Raw genomic sequence first — 21,389 nt, forward strand, 5'->3', positions numbered from 1 at the left:
CATCTGTCACTAATTGGGGATCGGGAAAAGGATTCTTCTTCCCCAGCCCCGTATAGTCCAGTTGTGTTGCAATGTACATTCGCAAGCAGTGGGTGTAGCTTCTCCATCTTCATGGAAAACTGTAGAACGGACGGCATGATCTCTTTAAAGCTTAGAAGATCCTGCTTGAGGTCTGCGAATTTCTCCTCTATGTACGGCCTTTTAAGTACTCCTCTGCCGCCTCAGTAGAAGACGAAGGGTGGTGATCTGGAGTTTATAGGGAACTGGACGGTGGAGTAGGGCCCTTACCACATTTACAATGGGGGCTAGAGATCAGCTCAAGCGAGGATTTGTCAGCAACCAGGGATAGACTGTCCGCCAGCGATGATGCCAGAGGGAGCTGTGCTAAACCAGGGTAGGGCTTTGTATCCAGCATTTTGGTTTCAGGATATGCCATGGGGGAAGCACCGGGGACCGACAGAGGTGTCAAAGGGTCACTTGGAGATGGACCAGCATCTAAGTCCAACACCCTGTAGGTGGGAGTTTCTGTATCAAGGGGAAAAGAGATAGAGTTATCAAGGTTGGACGTGTAGGGGGCAGGCTGCGCAACCTTTATCATGTTGGAGCTAACGGGTCACCCAGAGTGTTGAAGGACTGGGTTATTCTAAGACCCAGCGGTGCCAGGGGACAACACCTGAAACCTTCGTGGGTTACCTGTTCTGGCGTACGAAACACAGAGACACGGGACACTTCCAGCGACGTCAAAGATCAGCGTTTATTACTGCAGGGATACAGAAATCACAAGAAGTACACAACGTGTAGGTTCTCGGAGACTGCTTCGAATTGCAAAAGTGAATCGTTCCTTTTATACACATTTTGGTCATTGCACAATATGACAAACAAAGGTTACAACTCAGTTCCCACAATAAACCTCAAAAGAGTCGCGTTCATGTTTCAGGAGGCCGGAACATAATTACAGCAGCATTGCCGGTTGCCAACTGTAAAAGCACATTAAGCACATTCCATTCTGACCATAACGAATTAGAGGAGGGGACAGAAACAGATGCAAAGGAAAAGACAAGAATGTATAACAGTTTAGAAAACAGTGTAGAGGGTGATACCGGGAACTTGATTGCAGGATCAAAGACCTCGTGCCCAATGCATGCACGACGGAAACAATAGACCAGCGCGGTAAGATGAGCCTCGAGCGGGGCCATCTGCCTTCGCCGTGTCATTCCCCTATCATAAAAGTCACCCTCAAAGAAACACGTGTCCTTCGTGTAAGCTTGGGAATCCCAGGGTCACAGAGCGGACAAGGTCCGTTCGCTGGCTACTTGAGGGCAAGAAACAAAATGGATGCCGTATCTAAAATGGAACCCGAGGGTTCGGATGGACATACCTAAAAATGAGACGAACCATACGTGGTTGCGTAGCGAAAACGCGTACACCCACTAGACTCGTCATTTGCGGTTCGTAGACACCAAACTCATCCATATTTGACAACACCCAAAAAGTGTTGTTCTGTCTCGCACGGAACCTCAGACGCTCCTTTTGCCCTCATGTAGGCAAGCATTAGTCAATGTCAGAATCGATTTCGATATTCATCAGATCGTTCAGCTGTTGCTGGAACATCATTCTATCCATCAATGTCTCCTTGGTAACAGATGGCCATCTTATACACGTTGTAGCACAGAGGCCACATAAGGCAGGACCACACTGTACACAAAGACAACATGTGAACAGAAACGTCACAACAACCCCTACAACCATCAGAATTTTCCAACCCCAAGTGGATATCAAGCCCCAAAACCATCCTAAAAGTGTCTAATTACCTTCGTCCACGTGTATGGACTCGGAAATCTTGTGCAACTTCGAGATGGCTTGGTAGACAGTTGGAGCGTTGTCAGGGATGAAAATGCAACAACTCGAATGGATAACTTTGCACACTCCACCTCTATCTGCAAGAACAACGTCTAGAACCATACGGTTCTGCAACGTCATGAGTCTATCCGCCTGAAGTTCAGCTGTTAAATTACCAAGAGCACTCGCAGTTATGTTAGCAGTCAATTCTACCACACGGGTCAACTGTCTCAGGTTTCTACTATTGACCATAGGTCCCCAAAACGGTAAGAAACCCTTAAAGAAGTCTCCCGCTTCTTGACCCGCAGTGTCCTCTTTGCTAATAAAGCCTCTCACAATTCTAGTCTTGTGATAGTCTGAGGCAACTGTAAAAGTCGGTGGTAAAAGATTCGCAATATAACAGGTACCCGAAAAATCACGGGGTAACCATGTATATGCGCGTTCATAACATATGAAATAAGTGCCCTTAGCAGTCAGAAAAACAGGGGAAGAGAGCATCGGTAGAACATACGTGTCAGTACAAGCACTGTTCCCAAGTTGTGCTCTCGGATTTCGACCCAACCCTTTCAAGCAGAAATTACCAAGGTGTGGTACAATCCATATTGGGGACGAACTCTTGAGCTGTCTATCACCCACTGACGTACTATACTCAGCCTCACTCAGATCCTTATAGGCTTGCACCTCTTCATCTGGAATAAGCGCTGCATCAAAAACATCCCTATCTAAATCCGCAATCGCTATCGCCAAAGGCTTGTGGTACGGACCAGGACCAAAGTTTACAGAGCGTGGCTCTCGACCGGGGTAGGAATCTAGTGCACTACGAAACATAGTTTGGAATGCTCGAGCTGACCCTTGGGAGCTATAGGGAAGAACCAGATACGGTATACCTCTATCCATGGTAATGTGGCATTAACCCACACACCCAACAGTTGGTAGTATTCATCACCAACTGATGTTGATGTAGGAGTTGAACGAAGGAGTTATTCATAAATTCCGCACGTCTAACCTGTTCGTGTTGAGGCAGGGGATGAAAAGAATGTGGGGAAACAGTGGTGACGGAGCTTAGTTTAGGAGAAAGAGTAGGTGAAACAGGAGGCAATAACGACTGTATTCCAAAATACTCTCCGCCCACCAATAACATAGACACAGTCAGAAACAGTAGGAATACCTGAAACAGAAAACATTTTGTGCGCACAATCTTACGCAACTTTGATCTTTGCGTCGACATCCTTTCTACTTCCAACAGCTTAGAGAATGCCATCCTCTACAAACCGTCCGTACGTTCTTGACGCACTTCGTTCTGAGTAGCGATTATCAATTCCCAGGAGTTCCCAGGAATCGACAAAAGTAACCGACCTAGTGTCAGAAACTTGCTAAACAGAAAGGAGTACCCGCACGGCCCTACGGTAACCCGGATGATAGGTTTTCTCAAAACGTTCAGTTTTAATACAAATCTCTCAGCAGTGAAAAGCACATAAAAAACTAAAAAAAAAAGGATGTAATTGTCCATAATGTTCATAGCACCAGTAAAGAAAAAATATAAAACTAAATTTTATTAGTCCTTGCTACGTGGACGAAGAAAGTATCGATTTCTTCCAGGTCGAGTCTGCTCTACAAACAATTGTTCAGCCGGTGTATCAGTGTTCGGTGGAGTGGATGATGATTCGGACCTTGAGTTCTCTACGACTGATGACTCCACAAGTGTGTCTGGCAGCGACAAATTGTCTCCTACAGGTTGAGCATCACTAAACGGCACAAAGCTTAAAGGGGTCTCAGTTTCCGTTGCCGCAATCCCAGTTCTCACCCAACCATCCGTTGGTGAGGGGATCGGTACTTTTTTCGTGTGGCCGGCGTGAACCCAGTTCTTCCTGCCTTCCAATCGAACTGCAGTCCTCGTTGTTAATAAGACTTGAAAGGGTCCCACGAATCTTGGCTCCAAGTTACGTTTTCGACCAAATATTCGGGTAACGACCCAATCGCCTGGCCGGAGCTGATGTCCAGGACCCTCTGTCTGCGCCGGTAGAGCTTCAAAGACCTGTTGGTGAATTAACCTTAGTTTAGTGGTCAAATCATGAAGATAATCAATTAGCATTGGATACTCAAGACTATCAAAGGCCTTAGGTCTCTGTACTCCCCAAATGTTCGCAGGGCGGCCGAACACAATCTCATATGGGCTGAGCCCTACTCGAGAGTGTACAGTCGCTCTGGTTGATAGGAGAGCCAGAGGCAAGGCATCAGGCCATGATAGGCCAGTCGTAGCTTGTATCTTTGCAAGTTTCAGCTTCAGGGTACCATTGTACCCTTCAACTAAACCCGCTGCCTGAGGATGATTAGCACTATGGAATTTCTGCCGAATTCCAAGGCCCTTACATACACTCTGCATCACACTTCCCACAAACTCACTTCCATTATCTGACCACACAATCCGTGGCATTCCATACCGAGGAAAGTATTCCTTCAGTAGGATTTTCGCTGTGGACAGAGCAGTGTTATCCTTAAGAGGATAGGCCTCTATACATCTGGAGAACGCACAAACCACAACTAAAACATACTTCAGATTATTGCATCTCTCCATATGGATAAAGTCCAATTGGATAACCTCAAAGGGACAAACAGGGGGAGCAAAATGACCAGGTGGAGTGGGGGTGCCCTTGCCAGGATTATGCATCAAACACACCATGCAATTTTTAACCACTCTCTCAGCACATTTAGTAATACCATCATTTTTCCATACGGGGGACAAGAACTTGCATATCCCTTTCGCACTAATATGTGACAACCCATGCGCCATCGTCACGACAGCTAATACATACGCATCCGGTAACATCCACCTCTGACGTTCCGTCAAATCAACCCAACATCCATGCATATCCAACTTTCCCGTGCTTTCTTTCCATTTGGTCTTTTCAGCTTCAGTGGCCATGTTCTGAATTGCTTTCACACTCTCGACGGTGTCCTCACACATGCCAGTTTCCGTCGACCATCTCGTTGAACTTGTCACATACATTCGAGTTGCAAGATTCTTAGCCGTTTCCTTAGCAATCTCATCCGCAAATGCATTACCACGACCAACATCATCCGTCACTTTCCGATGTGCACTACATTTAACAATAGCCACCTGTTTAGGCAATGTAAGTGCATCCAAAAGATCATTCACGAGCTGTCCGTGCTGGATCTTCTTACCATGCGATGTCATAAATCCTTTTTCTCTCCACAATCGTCCAAAACTGTGCACAACACCGAATGCATACTGACTGTCGGTAAACACATTCACTCGCTTTCCCTTAGACAAAACACATGCTCTTGTCAATGCAATCAACTCTGCCGCTTGCGCCGAATTCTGATTCAATCTCGCAGTTTCCACAACCGTGCTCAACGTCACTACAGCATACGCAGTCGTCACATCGCCATTCGGCAATTTGAAGCAAGAACCATCAACATACAAAGTGCCATCGGGATCTGTCAATGGGGTGTTTTTCAGGTCCACACGACCCTTTGTTTCTTCCTCAGTTCGTAAATAACAATCATGTGGTGGTGCATCATCTGATTCCATATTAGTCGGCAACAATGTCGCCGGATTCAGTACATTACAACGCTTGATCTGTATATGACTTGCCAAAAGGGTCAGCTCATACCCAGACAATCTTGCACTCGTCAGATGTTGAGTCTTTGTCCGATTCAGGAGAGTGTCAACTGCATGCGGAACCATCACTATGAGCATATTATCCATGACCAAACCTGCGGATTGTCGAATAGACGCCGCAGCTGCCGCCGTCGCCCTCAAGCAACTCGGCAACGCTCTAGCTACCGGGTCTAAGGTCGAGGAAAAATATGCACATGGACGCTGCTTACCACCAAATTGTTGCGTCAAAACACTCAACGCACAACCTTCCCTCTCATGGACGTATAGTGTAAATGGCTTACTGTAATCAGGAGTACCTAACACAGGAGCCGAACACAACGCATCACGAAGTTCAGAAAAACTTTTCTGACATTCTTCCGTCCATGGCAAGGGAGTCGAAACGTCCTTGCATGTGAGAGCTATCAATGGCTTCGCTAACAGTGAAAAGTTCGGGATCCACTGTCTGCAGTATGACGTGATACCTAGAAAGGCACGCACGTCTCTCTGAGTTGTTGGCACAGTCATTCGAGCAATTGCTGCCATTCTTTCAGGGGTCAACCTTCTTCCCGCCTTTGACAATAAGTGACCGAGATAGGTTACTTCTTGACAACAATATTGCAGTTTAGAAGGTGACACTTTGTGATGTAAGTCACAACGATGTTGTAACAGTGACACTGTAGCAGTCTTGCAAGTCTGTTCAGTGTCTGCAGCTACCAACAGATCGTCAACGTACTGAATCAAGGCCGCACCAGTTGGCAGCACGAACGCATCGAGTTGACTCTTAAGAGCTTGGCTGTAAATTGATGGACTCTCACAGTAGCCCTAAGGTGCGCGTTTGAACCGGAAGCTACGACCACCTAATGAAAAACCGAACAAATCTCTGCTTTCCTCAGCAATCAGAATGCTAAAGAACGCATTCTTCAGATCGATTACCGAGAACCATGATGCAGAGGCTGGAATCAGAGTCAGTAAAGCTGTAATGTCTGGTACCACGGGAAACTGTGGGACAACAATTTTATTTACCTCCCTTAAGTCAATAACGAGACGATACACAGGAGGTTTAGAGGGATCGGTTCGCTTCAAAATAGGCAACACAGGACTATTACACACGTTACCTCGTGTTTCCTCAATGACATCTTTAGCAATCAAATCATAAACGATCGCTAATGGTGCTCGTTCACCATCAAGGGAGATACGATACTGAGGAATGCGCGGTAATCGCGCGTTGAATTTCAATTGAACAACATAAGGTGGTATATCCAGCAAGCCCACATCATTGGGACCTGTCGCCCACAAAGAAGCCGGAAGAGAACTCAATTCCGGTGGGAGCTTATCGATCGACAAATACATAGGAGAGATCACTCGCTGACCCAAAGTAAGCTCCACTCCCGCAGGAGAGCAATACAAAGTCGCATGTAACCGTTTCAACAAATCCAGGCCCAAAAGATTCTCACCACAACCAGTAGTCAAAATCAAAGGAGCTTCTAGCTCATGAGACCCAATTGTAAGGGGCAAAGGGCTAGAAACTGGATTGCTGACGGGGGGGCCAGAGAATCCAACGGAAACATTCGTTAAGCCAGACAAAGGCGCGCCAGGGAGTTTCGAATGCATGATGGAACTTTTCGCTGCACCAGTGTCCAACAGAAAAGGCTCAACTACGCCCAATGTGGCAACTGCGACATAAGGCCCTCTCTGATCAACCGGAACTGATACTTCTCCCTTCCTCTGTCTACGGCTGTCCTAGTAGATACCGTCCGCATCAACATCACGCTCGACATAATAGTCATCCACATGATACTGTGCAGATCTACCAGACGAGAGATTGCGTCGATCGAAACAATTCTGCGAGTCTGACGAAGTAGCAAAACGCTCGGCCTGATTCTGAGTAACACCGGGACCTCTACCACGTGAAGCCTGTTGAGGACCACCACGACCTCCTCGAGCCGAAACACCATTATTCCTGTCACGTAAAACTGGACAATTAAACTTCAAATGGCCCTCTCCTCGACAATATGCGCATTGATTATACCCCAACACAAAGCGAGGTGCAGAAGATTCATTACGCACCTGTGATCTAGAAAACTGCGACTGTGATCGATTTGGCTGTTGTGAGTCATTTTGATTCGAGCGCGGAGGATACGCTTGCTGCAATAAGACCTTAGTTTTAAGATCCTTCGTTTTCTTATCCGCGCGTTCGCTTTCTTCTTTCTCTCTGTTTTCGTAGTATTGGGCCGTGGCTAAGAACTGAGCAGAGGTAGAAACAGCCCACGAACTCTCAGAATTCTTCAGCTTGTTGCTGAGTTCAGGCAACAAGTTCGATACGAATTTATCAACAAACAACCGCTGACCTCCTTCAGAGCTCATGTCCTGACCGCTATGATCAATAAATGCCTCCTCAAATCTCGTAAAGAAATCGGAGACACTCTCATCCTTCTTTTGTTTACACGCAGACAACTTGTCCCAATTAACGCGTATTGCTGGCATAAGTGTTTTCATAAGGAGAATTATCCTCTGGGGCAAATTCGCGATAAGCTGTTCGGGTTTAGCCCCACCAACTTGCTGGGCGTCTGCCGCCACAAGAGCAGCCCAGTCACCGCCTAACTCAGCCGCGTGATTCTCATGACGGATTTTCGCCCAAATCGGCTGAGGCACTACATTACCAAACAACATGTCAACATCGGCAAGGTTCATAACGGTAGCATCCACTAGTTGGGACAACTCCTTATAATAACCTGCAGGATTTTTACGGGGATCGGGCAAAGTTTGCTTCACCTGCAAAACTTCCGATCGCTTCCAAGGGAGATGTATCCAAACTCTCTGAAAACGTCCTGGAACAGCAGGATTAGCATTAGGATCACCTGGCATCCATACTGGGGGAACTTCCCGCATAGGATACTGACCAGGGTTTGACATCCACTCTGCAGTCTCATCCTTAAATAATGCTCGAGGTTGCACTGTACATCGAAAAGATAACAGATGCTCTAGAGCACATCGAACATTATCACCTACAATCACACCAGTCGTAAATTGATTCTGGAGCTCAGAGACCTCGGGCGGTACATTATCAACCGCATAATTATCCCACTCTTCTCTCAAAGATTTACACATTTCTTCGAACACGAATCTTTGTGTGGGCGCATTAAACTGAGAAAATGTCTCAAACACTATACGCGAGGTGTACTTTACAGGATGGCGAATCCATCTACGCGCCAGTTTTACCAACGACTCACGTTCCCTACCATCAGGAATCTGACTGCGCCTCTGAGCAACATCAGAAAGAGTCGATTCGAGTATTGGCCCAAAAAGCGGAGAATAAAGAGTAGCAACAGCATTAAGGAGACGGCTACAAACAGAAGGAGAAGAAGAAGGAGGTACAGGAGCAACAACAGTAGGAGTAGAGACAGTAGAAGTGGACGGGGTAGCAGGAGTAGCGGGAACGACAGGCTGGGGAGGGACTGGCAGAGGAGCAGTAGGAAGAAAAGCCGGTAAAGGAGGATGAACAATTTGCGGCACAAGAGGATTCGGGAGAGCAGGAGGAATGACGGGCTGACCTGCAGCCGCCAGAACAGCAGGTTGAGAAATAGGAGGAATCATAGGACCCACGGTATCTGGAGCATAGGGAGGTGGTGATTTCAATAGATAGGACAATAACGAATCTTCTATCACTTCCTCTCCCGTCTTATCAGAATTAGACGGTAACACCGGATAACATTTGTCCACCGCCATATGTTGAAGCCTAGCACTGACTTCCTGCTCCTTCTCATCTTTGTCTCGCTGATACTGTTCTGCATTTCGCATCACCGTAATAACACCTTCTCTCTTATTTTTCTTAGTCTGTTTGATTTCTTTCTGCTTGGCCTCTTTGCGCCTTAACCGGAAGGAATCAAACATGGCTGGCCTAGCCTTCTTTTTAAACAGTTTAGCTTCAAGATTATCTAAGACGGCAGTTTCGAAACTACCGTGTGATGGCCAACTAAGGACGCCATCATTTTTAGTGTAACGAACCCAATATTCATTATATACGATAGGACCTACGCCGTGGCGACTATAGAGCTCATAAATTGGAGTTCCAACCGGAGGTATCGGGCATGAATCCTCCAGCCGGGAATCCGTTCTGCAACATTTAAGGAAACCAAACAAAGTACTACGGCCAGGCATCGTGCACACTAACCGAGTTTACAAACTTCAAGGGCTATCGAATTATGATGTCCTCGCACAAAAATGCAAGACCCTCGGTTTTTGGCAATTGCAATCGTCAAATAAAACCCAACAACTAAGAACCAACAACTAAGAACCACAAATGCAATGGAACCATGCAAACCACAAAGGACCTCTGGGAGCGACCCACAAATACTTAACTGAAAGATCAATGGCGTCACCAGGAAGGCCCGTCTATCGTCTCGCCGTACAAAGGACTACGCCAGGCGCCAAAACAGGTCGACAGTCAGGGCATCAGTCCGTCGCAGCCGTCAGGAGGCGGGAATCTTCGCGGGAAAAGTCTTTGGGCCACTTATTTCGACAACTGGATCGATGAAGCGGGGTGCACCTTCCCTCGGAGATTTCACACGAAGTTCCTCACGATCGTCGGGCTTTGGACCGGTACCGCTGATGTCGCCCCACGTTGGGCGCCAACTGAAGGACTGGGTTATTCTAAGACCCAGCGGTGTCAGGGGACAACACCTGAAACCTTCGTGGGTTACCTGTTCTGGCGTACGAAACACAGAGACACGGGACACTTCCAGCGACGTCAAAGATCAGCGTTTATTACTGCAGGGATACAGAAATCACAAGAAGTACACAACGTGTAGGTTCTCGGAGACTGCTTCGAATTGCAAAAGTGAATCGCTCCTTTTATACACATTTTGGTCATTGCACAATATGACAAACAAAGGTTACAACTCAGTTCCCACAATAAACCTCAAAAGAGTCGCGTTCATGTTTCAGGAGGCCGGAACATAATTACAGCAGCATTGCCGGTTCCCAACTGTAAAAGCACATTAAGCACATTCCATTCTGACCATAACGAATTAGAGGAGGGGACAGAAACAGATGCAAAGGAAAAGACAAGAATGTATAACAGTTTAGAAAACAGTGTAGAGGGTGATACCGGGAACTTGATTGCAGGATCAAAGACCTCGTGCCCAATGCATGCACGACGGAAACAATAGACCAGCGCGGTAAGATGAGCCTCGAGCGGGGCCATCTGCCTTCGCCGTGTCATTCCCCTATCATAAAAGTCACCCTCAAAGAAACACGTGTCCTTCGTGTAAGCTTGGGAATCCCAGGGTCACAGAGCGGGCAAGGTCCGTTCGCTGGCTACTTGAGGGCAAGAAACAAAATGGATGCCGTATCTAAAATGGAACCCGAGGGTTCGGATGGACATACCTAAAAATGAGACGAACCATACGTGGTTGCGTAGCGAAAACGCGTACACCCACTAGACTCGTCATTTGCGGTTCGTAGACACCAAACTCATCCATATTCGACAACACCCAAAAAGTGTCGTTCTGTCTCGCACGGAACCTCAGTGTAGGGCCTGTGATGCCAATAATCGGCGTGTCAGTGCTAGTGCAGTGCGTACTATGTGTTGTTATTGGAGGTATACAAAGCAGAAAGTGAAGGTATAGCGGTGCGGTTATTGTGCTGCATAGAGGTAGCAGTCAAGTTGTTAGGAGTGTTTTTAATCCTTATGAAGATAATGTTAAGGCATTTGAGATTTCTGTCCGTGGCTTGAATAAGGATGTTCCCATCATTATTATATAATGAGATGGTTAACTCAACCTTAAGGGCAGGGGAGGGTGCCGTGGTTAGATGGAAACCGTGCAGAGTTTTGGCCTGTAGCTTAGTTTCCAGCATAGAAGTTAGAGCCTTTCTCCACTGGGCTCTTCTCTTAGGGTAGAAAATAAGATCAGTCACCACAGTGCCCTTAGAAGTAGTAAAAGTGTCTGATATAAGAGTTTCCGGCCAGCGTTTGCGTAGATAATGTTTGTAGGTCTTTTTTTAACTTCAATGATAAGTTGGGGGGTTGATGATCTTACAAGCATTCAAGCGAAGCTGAGACCGCAGGTCAGAGGCGATAGCGGTGTGTTGCGACTTGCTGAGATTAGGTCATAGATAGTGTAGTGGAGATGGTACAAGTAGAAGTGTGCACTCTACATCGAAGGGGTAAAGTAGTAGTATACCGGAAATAAGTAACCGGCATTAGGTACCCTGAAAAACCATAAAAGTCAGGAGTAAGATTGACTACTTCCCGCATAGAGAGGGGCTTTACGAGGGGCACTCCTTAGCTTTAACAGCGTTGCACGATGTCCCTCCCTATAGTCATGGTAGTGTTAGAAGGCCTAGAGACATTCCTATTTTAGTTTCAAAGACAGGATAGCTCTCTTTGAAAAATAGCTTAATTTAGTTCAAATAAGCAGATGCCATGCACGTGAGTCATCAAGACTCCATTTTAGTATCTTCTGCTCATGCGCCAGAATTTCCTTCCAAGCATTCGTTCGTCATCCTACGTAGATGTAGTTGACACATGTGCACAACAGTTTCCCTGTTGAAACCGGTATTAGTTCTTCTTCATTGTTATCTGCGTTAGTACACACATACGCAAGCTTCACTAACCCACGTGTTCATGTAGCGCTTATTAGTTTTCACAAAACTGATTAATAACTTTGTTAGTGAGTTAAACAAGTGGATTGCTTCCGAGCAAGTCTCCTTTTCTACGAGAACTTGCTCCATCAATACCCCTCTCTGATAGCATTTTTGAGCCATCACAAAATTACCCATCCCTTCCCAGATGCCAACTTTAGCAATCTTCAGTTTTCTCCTTATTTCATCAGTTACTTCTTTTCCTTCTAAATCTGTCATCTTTTTGTATAGCTTGCCTTTCATCCCTTCTAACTGAATTTCTTTATATTCCCTCTTTCGTTTCTTTCCTTTCTCTTCCCCCTTCTGCATGTATCCTTCTTTTTCCTTTGCTTCTGCAACACTTGCTTGTGATCATTACTATCAATACTATTGTCATTATCACAACTACTGACAATATTATTTGTCCTAAGAAACTCTTTCCAAAATTAGTAAACCATTTCCCTGTTGATGTGATGCTTCTTGTTAGTCTTTCCCATACACCGTCAACCTCCAGATGGGCCAAATCTTTATGAATTCTTGTAATATTTTCAATATACCCTTTAATTTCCTGATTTTTGTCAGGAATGTAAGTGCAGCAATGTTGGATTTTCAACATACCACAGACTCCACCCTCTTTTGCCAACAAAATGTCAAGCGCAAGACGATTTTGTAAAACCATAGACCTTATTGCAACCATTTCTGTATTAATCATTAAGAATCCTCCAGTAGTATCAGTTGAAAGATGATCAACTACTGTTGACAATTTGCAAATTTTCTGTGAATTGAGAATGACTCCTACTGAGGGTATCAATGCACCAAATATATCTCCCACTATTTCTAAAAAACTAGTTCTTCTTCGTGTTAGTCCATTAATAATTTCATTGATTCCATTGATTCTGTCCACATGGTACATTTTCGGAAACACTATTCCAAAATACCAGCTCCCGTACCACTGTGCAGGCAACCTAAAATAGGCATTATTCCTGCATACATAGTATACTCCTGGAAATACTGGATCGTTTCCCCCTTTTAGTCCCCATCCCCCTAGAATTAGGAAGTTGTGTTCACATTCACTGGAACCAATGAAAATGTTATTATAATCAGTCTTCAACCTATGGAGGCAGAATTTTCCCTTCTTCACAAAGTCTAGGGACATTGCGGCATGACGCTCGCCCTTTTCATAACTTCCCTCTTTCTCGGCCCTTGGAGGTACATGGGATTTCTGTTCAGCAGCTTTCTTTGTTAAATCCAGTCTCCTTTCCGCTACTAAATCTAAAAATGTTTTCTTCTTCACGCAATATACATGTTAAATTATCTCTATGTGCCTGTACTATATCAATTGGGCTTATTGCTAAGTAAAATCTGCCCATAAACTGTGCATCTTTACTACTAAGTACTGGATTCATATTCTTTCAAGTAGGTAGTTCTGAAAGCACTCCATCTAAGTTTGAATAAAAATACTAAAGTTTCCCGGTTACATAAAATAAACTACATGATACACCATATGTTAAAGGTATATGGTGATAAGTTACCCCTTCTGACACTAATAAGGGTAATTTCATACAGACATAACAATCACTAATCTCTATTATATTAACGTACTGAAATAACAATTTGGAAAACACAATTAAAGACAAATCATTATCTGATTCATTATGATTTTAGATTGTCTTATCTACTTTCCATAATTCTGTCTTAGTTCCTTTCACTGCATCTACTCTCTCATTAGTAACTGTATTATTCTTATTACTTGTTACCATTAATAAAGGCACCACCATTGTTAGAAATAACCATACTAATTTTAATAATAAAATACTACATAAACAAACTCTGAGACATCTTTGTCTTAGATTTCGTTTTGGTTGTTTAGTCACTTTTAACTTCTGCCATTTTCAATCTGAGAACATTTCTTTTCTTTTCTCTTTTTCTTTCTTTGTCTAAATTTTCTTAAAAATTGTCTTTTTGTTTTAAGGTGGTCCTAATTTGTTTTCATCAATCTGTGCAACGTGAACTCTCTCTGATTCTTCACGTAAATCTAAGTTTTCACATTCTTTTATTATAACATAGGTCCACTCAGGGGCCTTGTATTTTCTGTTCAGAATTCTCAATCTCAGGCTTTTTCGTGTGAGTTTTACTAAGGTTTGTTTAGATTGCGTCTGACTCGTAACTTCATATACTTGCTCTGGTTTCTTTTCTGACTTTCTTAAGTAATATCTTAGTCTCTTCACTCCACTTGGCCGACTATCTCCTTTTCTAACTCTTTTGACCTGAACTGCACTTTCACCTTCTCCGTCTTCTTCTAAGGTTCTTTTATTTTCACTTTGTATTGGCACAAGCTGTTCTTGTTCTTTTCCACTCTCCAATTGTCTTTGCTCTGTATTTTTTTTATTTTACCTGTACCTATTCAGGTCTTATTATTGTTATATCTTCTTCCGCCTGAACCGGTTCTTCTTCTTTCTGGTCCTGTTCAGGTCTTATTACAATTTGTCCTTTTTCTGCCTAAACCTGTTCTTCTACCTCTATATGATCCTGTTCAGGTCTTATTACGATTTTTTCTTCTTCTGCCTGGACTTGTTCTTCTTCTCCTACCTGGCCCTGCTCAGGTTTCTGAATGGCTTGGTTCACTTCTACCTGAGTGTGTTCTTCTTTCCCCGTCTACCTTCCTGTTCCCCTAATTTGATTCTTCTTCTTATTTTACTAACCACTTCAGGTATTTCAACCACTGGTATCCACTCCTCTTGACTTGTACTTGGATGTTCGTCATATAGTTGTCTTTCAGAATCTATCCCTCTAGACTCTTCGACTTTACAACTTTCAATTTCTGACGTTTCAGCTTGTTCAGTCAGTGGCTCCTCTGGTGGTTCAGATGGGTTCGGAACTCTTCTGGTATGGCTAGCGTGAATCCAATTGGGTAAACCCACACACTTCACTGCTGTGGTAGTGACTAGTATGACATGAAGTGGTTTATCCCACCTGGGTGCTAGACACGATTTCCTCAGGTGTTCCTTCCCAAACACCCAGTCTCCAGGATTCAAATCATGTGCCTGGTTTGGCTGCCTTGGCACTGTGTCTTCTCCAACCTGATGAGAGACAGAACGCACCAGATTAGCCAATCCTTTGCAATAGTTCAATACCGGATCATCAGTTATATTCATCAATTTATTTCCAGGAATATATGCTTGTCTCATTGCCCTTCCTATGAGAATCTCATGAGGACTCAATCCTGTTTTTCTGTCAGGAATGCTTCTGAGACCCATCAGTAACAGAGGCAACGCATCTGGCCATTTTAGCATTGTGGATGCACACACCTTCCTTAACCTTGAATTGGTTGTGCCATTAAGCTGTCCAACTACTCCAGAAGCCTCTAAACGATAAGTACAGTGCAGTTTTTGTTCAATGTTAAATGCAGCACAGATTAATCAAATTATCTCATTATTAAAATGAGGTCCTCTATCCGACTCCAAAGTGACTGGAAAACTGAATCGAGGTATCGGCTCTCTCAACAGTAATTTAGCAACTGTGGGACTGTCATTTCTTCTAGTGGGGTATGCCTCCACCCATCTCAAATTCAAAATCACTGGATTCAAGCAAGCCTGGCTGAAGACGGCTGAAATGCCAGAAACCGGTCCTAGGAAGCTTGTTTCCGGTCCAGGGAAGGCATGGCTTGGCAGTTCGGGCTGGACTGTTCCCATGAGGCACAGGGTCAGACTGATTTGCATATGGCCATGTCTGAACTGGGGTGGCAGAGTGGGCTAAAGAATGGTGATGGATCAAACCCAGATCTGTTGACTGGGTGTGAGTGTTTGATTGGTTCTGATGCTCCGTCCATCACCACCCCCTTTTGTACCACTTTGTTCGCCATAAGTTGGCAGGGTATGCTCAGACGTGAGTCCCTTGCTCACTTTGCCACTGGATTCAAGCAAGCCTGGCTGAAGACGGCTGAAATGCCAGAAACCGGTCCTAGGAAGCTTGTTTCCGGTCCAGGGAAGGCATGGCTTGGAAGTTCGGGCTGGACTGTTCCCATGAGGCACAGGGTCAGACTGATTTGCATATGGCCATGTCTGAACTGGGGTGGCAGAGTGGGCTAAAGAATGGTGATGGACACACCCACGGACCCTTCGCCTGCAGATCCTGCAAATTCTCCTGCCTCCGCACCGGCACCGCACCCACCAAGACGGACAACAGCAACCACCTGAAGTGCATCCTGCTCAACACCCGCTCCGTCCACAGACACGCCGTGGAACTCTGGGACCTCCTCGACACCGCATCTCCTGACGTTGCCTTCCTCACAGAAACCTGGATGAACGCCTCCTCAGCCCCCGACATCGCCATCGCCATCCCTGACGGCTACAAGATCATCAGGAAAGATCGCGTCAACCAGACCGGAGGAGGCATCGCCATCGTCCACAAAAGCACCATTCGCATCTCGACTGACTCCACCGACACTCTCAACGCCGCCGAACACCTGCATTTCCAGATCCACCTCAACCCCAAGACCACCCTCAGAGGCACCCTCATCTACAGACCCCCGGGACCACGCACACAATTCAGCGAAGACATCGCCGACTTCATCAGCCCGCACGCCCTCCCCTCCGCCGACTACATCCTCCTCGGGGACCTCAACTTCCACCTGGAGAACAACAACGACCGCAACACCACCACCCTGATGGACAACCTGGCCAACCTCGGGCTGAAGCAACTGGTCAACACCCCCACCCACTACGCCGGCCACACGCTCGACCCCGTCTTCTCATCCAGCAAGCACGTCACCTTCAGCCACTCCACCGGACTTCACTGGACTGACCACAGCTGCGTCCACTTCAGCTTCAAAAAGAACACGGTCCACCACCACCCGAAGCGGGTTCCCCACAGGAACTGGAGCAAGATCACCGTCGACCAGCTCGCCACCTCCCTCAGTCAGAACCCACCTGTCAGGACATCGGACCCTAACACAGCAGCCCTCAACCTCACTCAGTGGCTGCCCTCCTGCGCCGACGACCTCGCCCCACTGAAGAACCCACTCACCAGGCACAGAAGCAAGAAGGCCCCCTGGTTCACCGACGAACTCAAGAACTCCAAGGAGGCCTGCCGCACCCTCGAGAAGGCCTGGCTCCTCGACAAGACCGCCGACAACATGACCGCCCTCAAACTCGCTACCCGCAGACACCACCAGCTCATCCGCACCACAAAGAAGAAATCTCTGAAGGAACGACTGGACAAGAATGCCCATGATAGCAAGGAGCTCTTCAACATCGTCAAGGAGTTCTCTAACCCCAGCACCGGCAACAACGACATCACTCCCTCACAGGAGCTCTGTGACTCCCTCGCCTCGTACTTCCACTGCAAGATCGCCAACATCCACAACAGCTTCGGCGTTTCACCCCCGCACCCATCGGTCGAACCTACGCTCCCCGCCGCCATCCTCCAGACATGGACCAAGGTGACCCCCGAAGACACAACACGCATAATGAACACCATCCACTCCGGATCGCCGACAGACCCGTGCCCCCACCATGTCTTCAACAAGGCCGCCTTTACCATCGCACCCCACCTCCGAGACATCATCAACACCTTCTTCGACACAGCCACCTTCCCGGAAAGCTGGAAGCACGCCGAGCTCAGCGCTCTGCTGAAGAAACCAACAGCGGACCCGACCGACCTCAAGAACTTCCGCCCCATCTCGCTCCTTCCCTTCCCCGCCAAAGTCATCGAGAAGGTCGTCAACAAGCAACTGGCCGCCTTCCTCGAGTCGAACGGATCCCTCGACCCATCACAGTCCGGATTCAGAGCCAACCACAGCACCGAGACCGCCCTCATCGCAGCCACCGACGACATCCGAGCCCTGCTTGACAACGGTGAAACAGCGGCACTCATCCTCCTAGACCTCTCCGCAGCATTTGACACTGTCTGCCACGGCACCCTAGTCCAACGCCTCAACGACACCGGCATCCAAGGGACGGCCCTGGAATGGATCACCTCATACCTCTCCGGCAGAACACAGAGAGTACGCCTCCCTCCTTTCCTCTCTGAGGCCACCGGAGTCATCTGCGGCGTCCCGCAAGGATCATCGCTCAGCCCCACTCTCTTCAACATCTACATGAAACCCCTCGCTGCCATCGCACGCCAACACAACCTCAACATCATCTCCTACGCCGATGACACCCAGCTGATTCTCTCCCTCACCAGAGACCCCGACACCGCCAAAACCAGCCTACACGAAGGGATGAAAGACGTCGCCAAATGGATGGACATCAGCCGCCTGAAACTGAACACGGACAAGACAGAAGTCCTCATCCTGGGACCATCGCCCTCCGCATGGGACGACTCCTGGTGGCCCCCGGCCCTAGGCACCGCACCCAAGCCTACGGACCACGCACGCAACTTGGGCGTCATCCTGGACTCCTCCCTATCTATGACCAGACAAGTCAACGCCGTATCCTCAGCCTGCTTCCACAACCTTCGCATGCTCCGTAAGATCTTCCGCTGGATCCCGACCGAGACCAGGAAGACGGTCACCCAGGCCCTCGTCACCAGCAGACTAGACTACGGAAACACCCTCTACGCCGGTACAACAGCCAAGCTTCAGAAAAGATTTCAACGTATCCAGAACGCCTCCGCCCGACTCATCCTGGACGTCCCCCGACGCAGCCACATCTCGAGCCATCTGAGGGACCTGCACTGGCTCCCCGTCAACAAGAGGATCACGTTCAGACTCCTCACCCACGCACACAAATCCCTCCACGACCTTGGCCCAAGATACCTCAACGACCGCCTGACCTTCTACACACCCACCCACCAGCTACGATCCGCAAACCTCGCCCTCGCCGTCGTCCCTCGCATCCAGAGAACCACCGCCGGAGGAAGATCCTTCTCCTACCTGGCGGCTAAGACATGGAACTCCCTGCCCGTCCACCTGCGACTGACCCCGGACCACCTCGCCTTCAGGAGACAGCTCAAGACCTGGCTGTTCGAGCAGTAGCAGACCCCCTCCCTCATGCGCCTTGAGACCCTTCCGGGTGAGTAGTGCGCAATACAAATTTCTTGATTGATTGATTGAGATCTGTTGACTGGGTGTGAGTGTTTGATTGGTTCTGATGCTACGTCCATCACCACCCCCTTTTGTACCGCTTTGTTCGCCATAAGTTGGCAGGGTATGCTCAGACGTGAGTCCCTTGCTCCCTTTGCCACTGGATTCAAGCAAGCCTGGCTGAAGACGGCTGAAATGCCAGAAAACCAGTCCTAGGAAGCTTGTTTCCGGTCCAGGGAAGGCATGGCTTGGCAGTTCGGGCTGGACTGTTCCCATGAGGCACAGGGTCAGACTGATTTGCATATGGCCATGTCTGATCTGGGGTGGCAGAGTGGGCTAAAGAATGGTGATGGATCAAACCCAGATCTGTTGACTGGGTGTGAGTGTTTGATAGGTTCTGATGCTCCGTCCATCACCACCCCCTTTTGTACCGCTTTGTTCGCCATAAGTTGGCAGGGTATGCTCAGACGTGAGTCCCTTGCTCACTTTGCCACTGGATTCCAGGGAAGGCATGGCTTGGCAGTTCGGGCTGGACTGTTCCCATGAGGCACAGGGTCAGACTGATTTGCATATGGCCATGTCTGAACTGGGGTGGCAGAGTGGGCTAAAGAATGGTGATGGATCAAACCCAGATCTGTTGACTGGGTGTGAGTGTTTGATTGGTTCTGATGCTCCGTCCATCACCACCCCCTTTTGCTCCACCCATCTCAAGCACAAGCCCACTATAACAAGAACATATTTCAATCCATTGCACGGAGGCAACTCAATGAAGTCTAACTGCAGCCTGGTGAATGGTCCTTCTGCCTTTCCAATTTTCCCCCAACTGACCACTGTCTACCTGCCTGGATTTTGCTGCTGACAGATTAAGCATTGTTGGCAAAGGGTTTATGCAACTACCCTAAACTTTGGGTTGTACCAATTTTGTCTGAATAGTCTAATCATTGCATCCTTGCCAATATGGGTTGTCCGATGATATACTCTTGCCATTTGAGAAAGCAAACAGTCTGGCATGACGGTCTGCCATCTGAGTATTCCCACACTTCGTCTTCTGTCCTCTTTGTGCAACCTGACCTTATCCAGAGTTCCTTTTCCTTCTCCTCAACTTCTTCCTGCAACTGTCTGACCTTATCCCATTTTTCAAGAGCTGAGAAAAACATAAGTTGGCAGCTGGTTTCACCTGTTTCCAATTTTCTGTTTAATGCAATTGTATTTCTTGCACAGTATTGAGCAATTTGGTCTGCATACCTAGTACCCGCCGTCACAGTCATTTCCTGACCTATGTGCAGCACATTTTACCACAGCTATTTCTTTTGGCAATTGTAATGCTTCCAACAAATCCTTTACATTTTTGCAGTTTCTGATCGGAGATCCTGAAGAAGTCAAAAATACCCTTTGCATCCAGAGCTGGCCAAAGTCGTGCACAACCCCGAAACCATATTGACTATCCGTAAATATGGTTACTCTCCAATTCTTTCCAATTTTGCATGCCTTTGTTAAGGCCACCAATTCAGCTACTTGTGCAGACTTGACTTTCGGTAAACAGGATGCTTCAATGACTCCTGATATTTTACATACAGCAGATGCAGCACTTAGCCCTCCTTCTTCCGTGCTCAGACATGACCCATCTACGAATAATAAATGATCTGATTCCGTCAAGAGTACTTCCTTTATGTCTGAGCGGGGCTTAGTACACAATTCAGTCACATCCAAACAATCATGATCAACTTCTTTTTTCACTTCTTTACAACATGGGTCTAGTAACAATGTGGCAGGATTCATTATGGTACACCTTATTACTATCACATTTTCTGCTCCCAAGATCCCTCTTTCATACTTAGTCATCCGACTAGGAGTGAGGTACTGCGTTTGAGTCCTTGTTAAAAGAATCTCGACTGAGTGTGGCACATAAACCTTTACAGAATGTCCCATCACAATTGATTCACTTTGCTCCAGACTCATACAAGTAGCAGCTACTGCTTTTAAGCAGCCAGATAAAGCTGAAGCCACTGGATCCAAAGTAGCAGAAAAATATGCCAATGGACTTCAGCTTAATCTAAGTCTCTGAGTTATAACTGAGAGTGCACAACCTTCTCTTTCACAGCAAAATAGTGCAAATTCTTTTGAATAATCAGGCATGCCCAAGGCAGGGGCCTCACACAGACAGTTTTGCAGTTTTACAAAGGCTTCCAAACATTAATCATTCCAATCAATTGGATCTTTCGCTCTTTTCCGGGTCAATTGTATCAATGGTTTTGGCAGCAGGGCGAAACTATTTATCCA

General features: G+C 46.9%; 1 protein-coding gene across 1 annotated transcript in view; it reads right to left on the reverse strand.

Moving 5' to 3' along the window:
• Positions 1–903: 903 nt before the first annotated feature.
• Positions 904–21,389, reverse strand: part of LOC146811939 (endogenous retrovirus group 3 member 1 Env polyprotein-like) — a 34,827-nt gene continuing 14,341 nt past the window's right edge. Inside the window, exon 2 of the mRNA XM_085618907.1 lies at positions 904–3,874. Within this exon, the coding sequence (XP_085475033.1) occupies positions 1,804–2,736 (933 nt within the window). The 5' untranslated portion in view covers positions 2,737–3,874 and the 3' untranslated portion in view covers positions 904–1,803. The remainder of the gene's footprint in view (positions 3,875–21,389) is intronic.

The sequence above is a fragment of the Triturus cristatus genome, chromosome 7 (genome assembly GCF_964204655.1).
Source record: "Triturus cristatus chromosome 7, aTriCri1.1, whole genome shotgun sequence".
In the NCBI taxonomy this organism is placed as follows: Eukaryota; Metazoa; Chordata; class Amphibia; order Caudata; family Salamandridae; genus Triturus; species Triturus cristatus.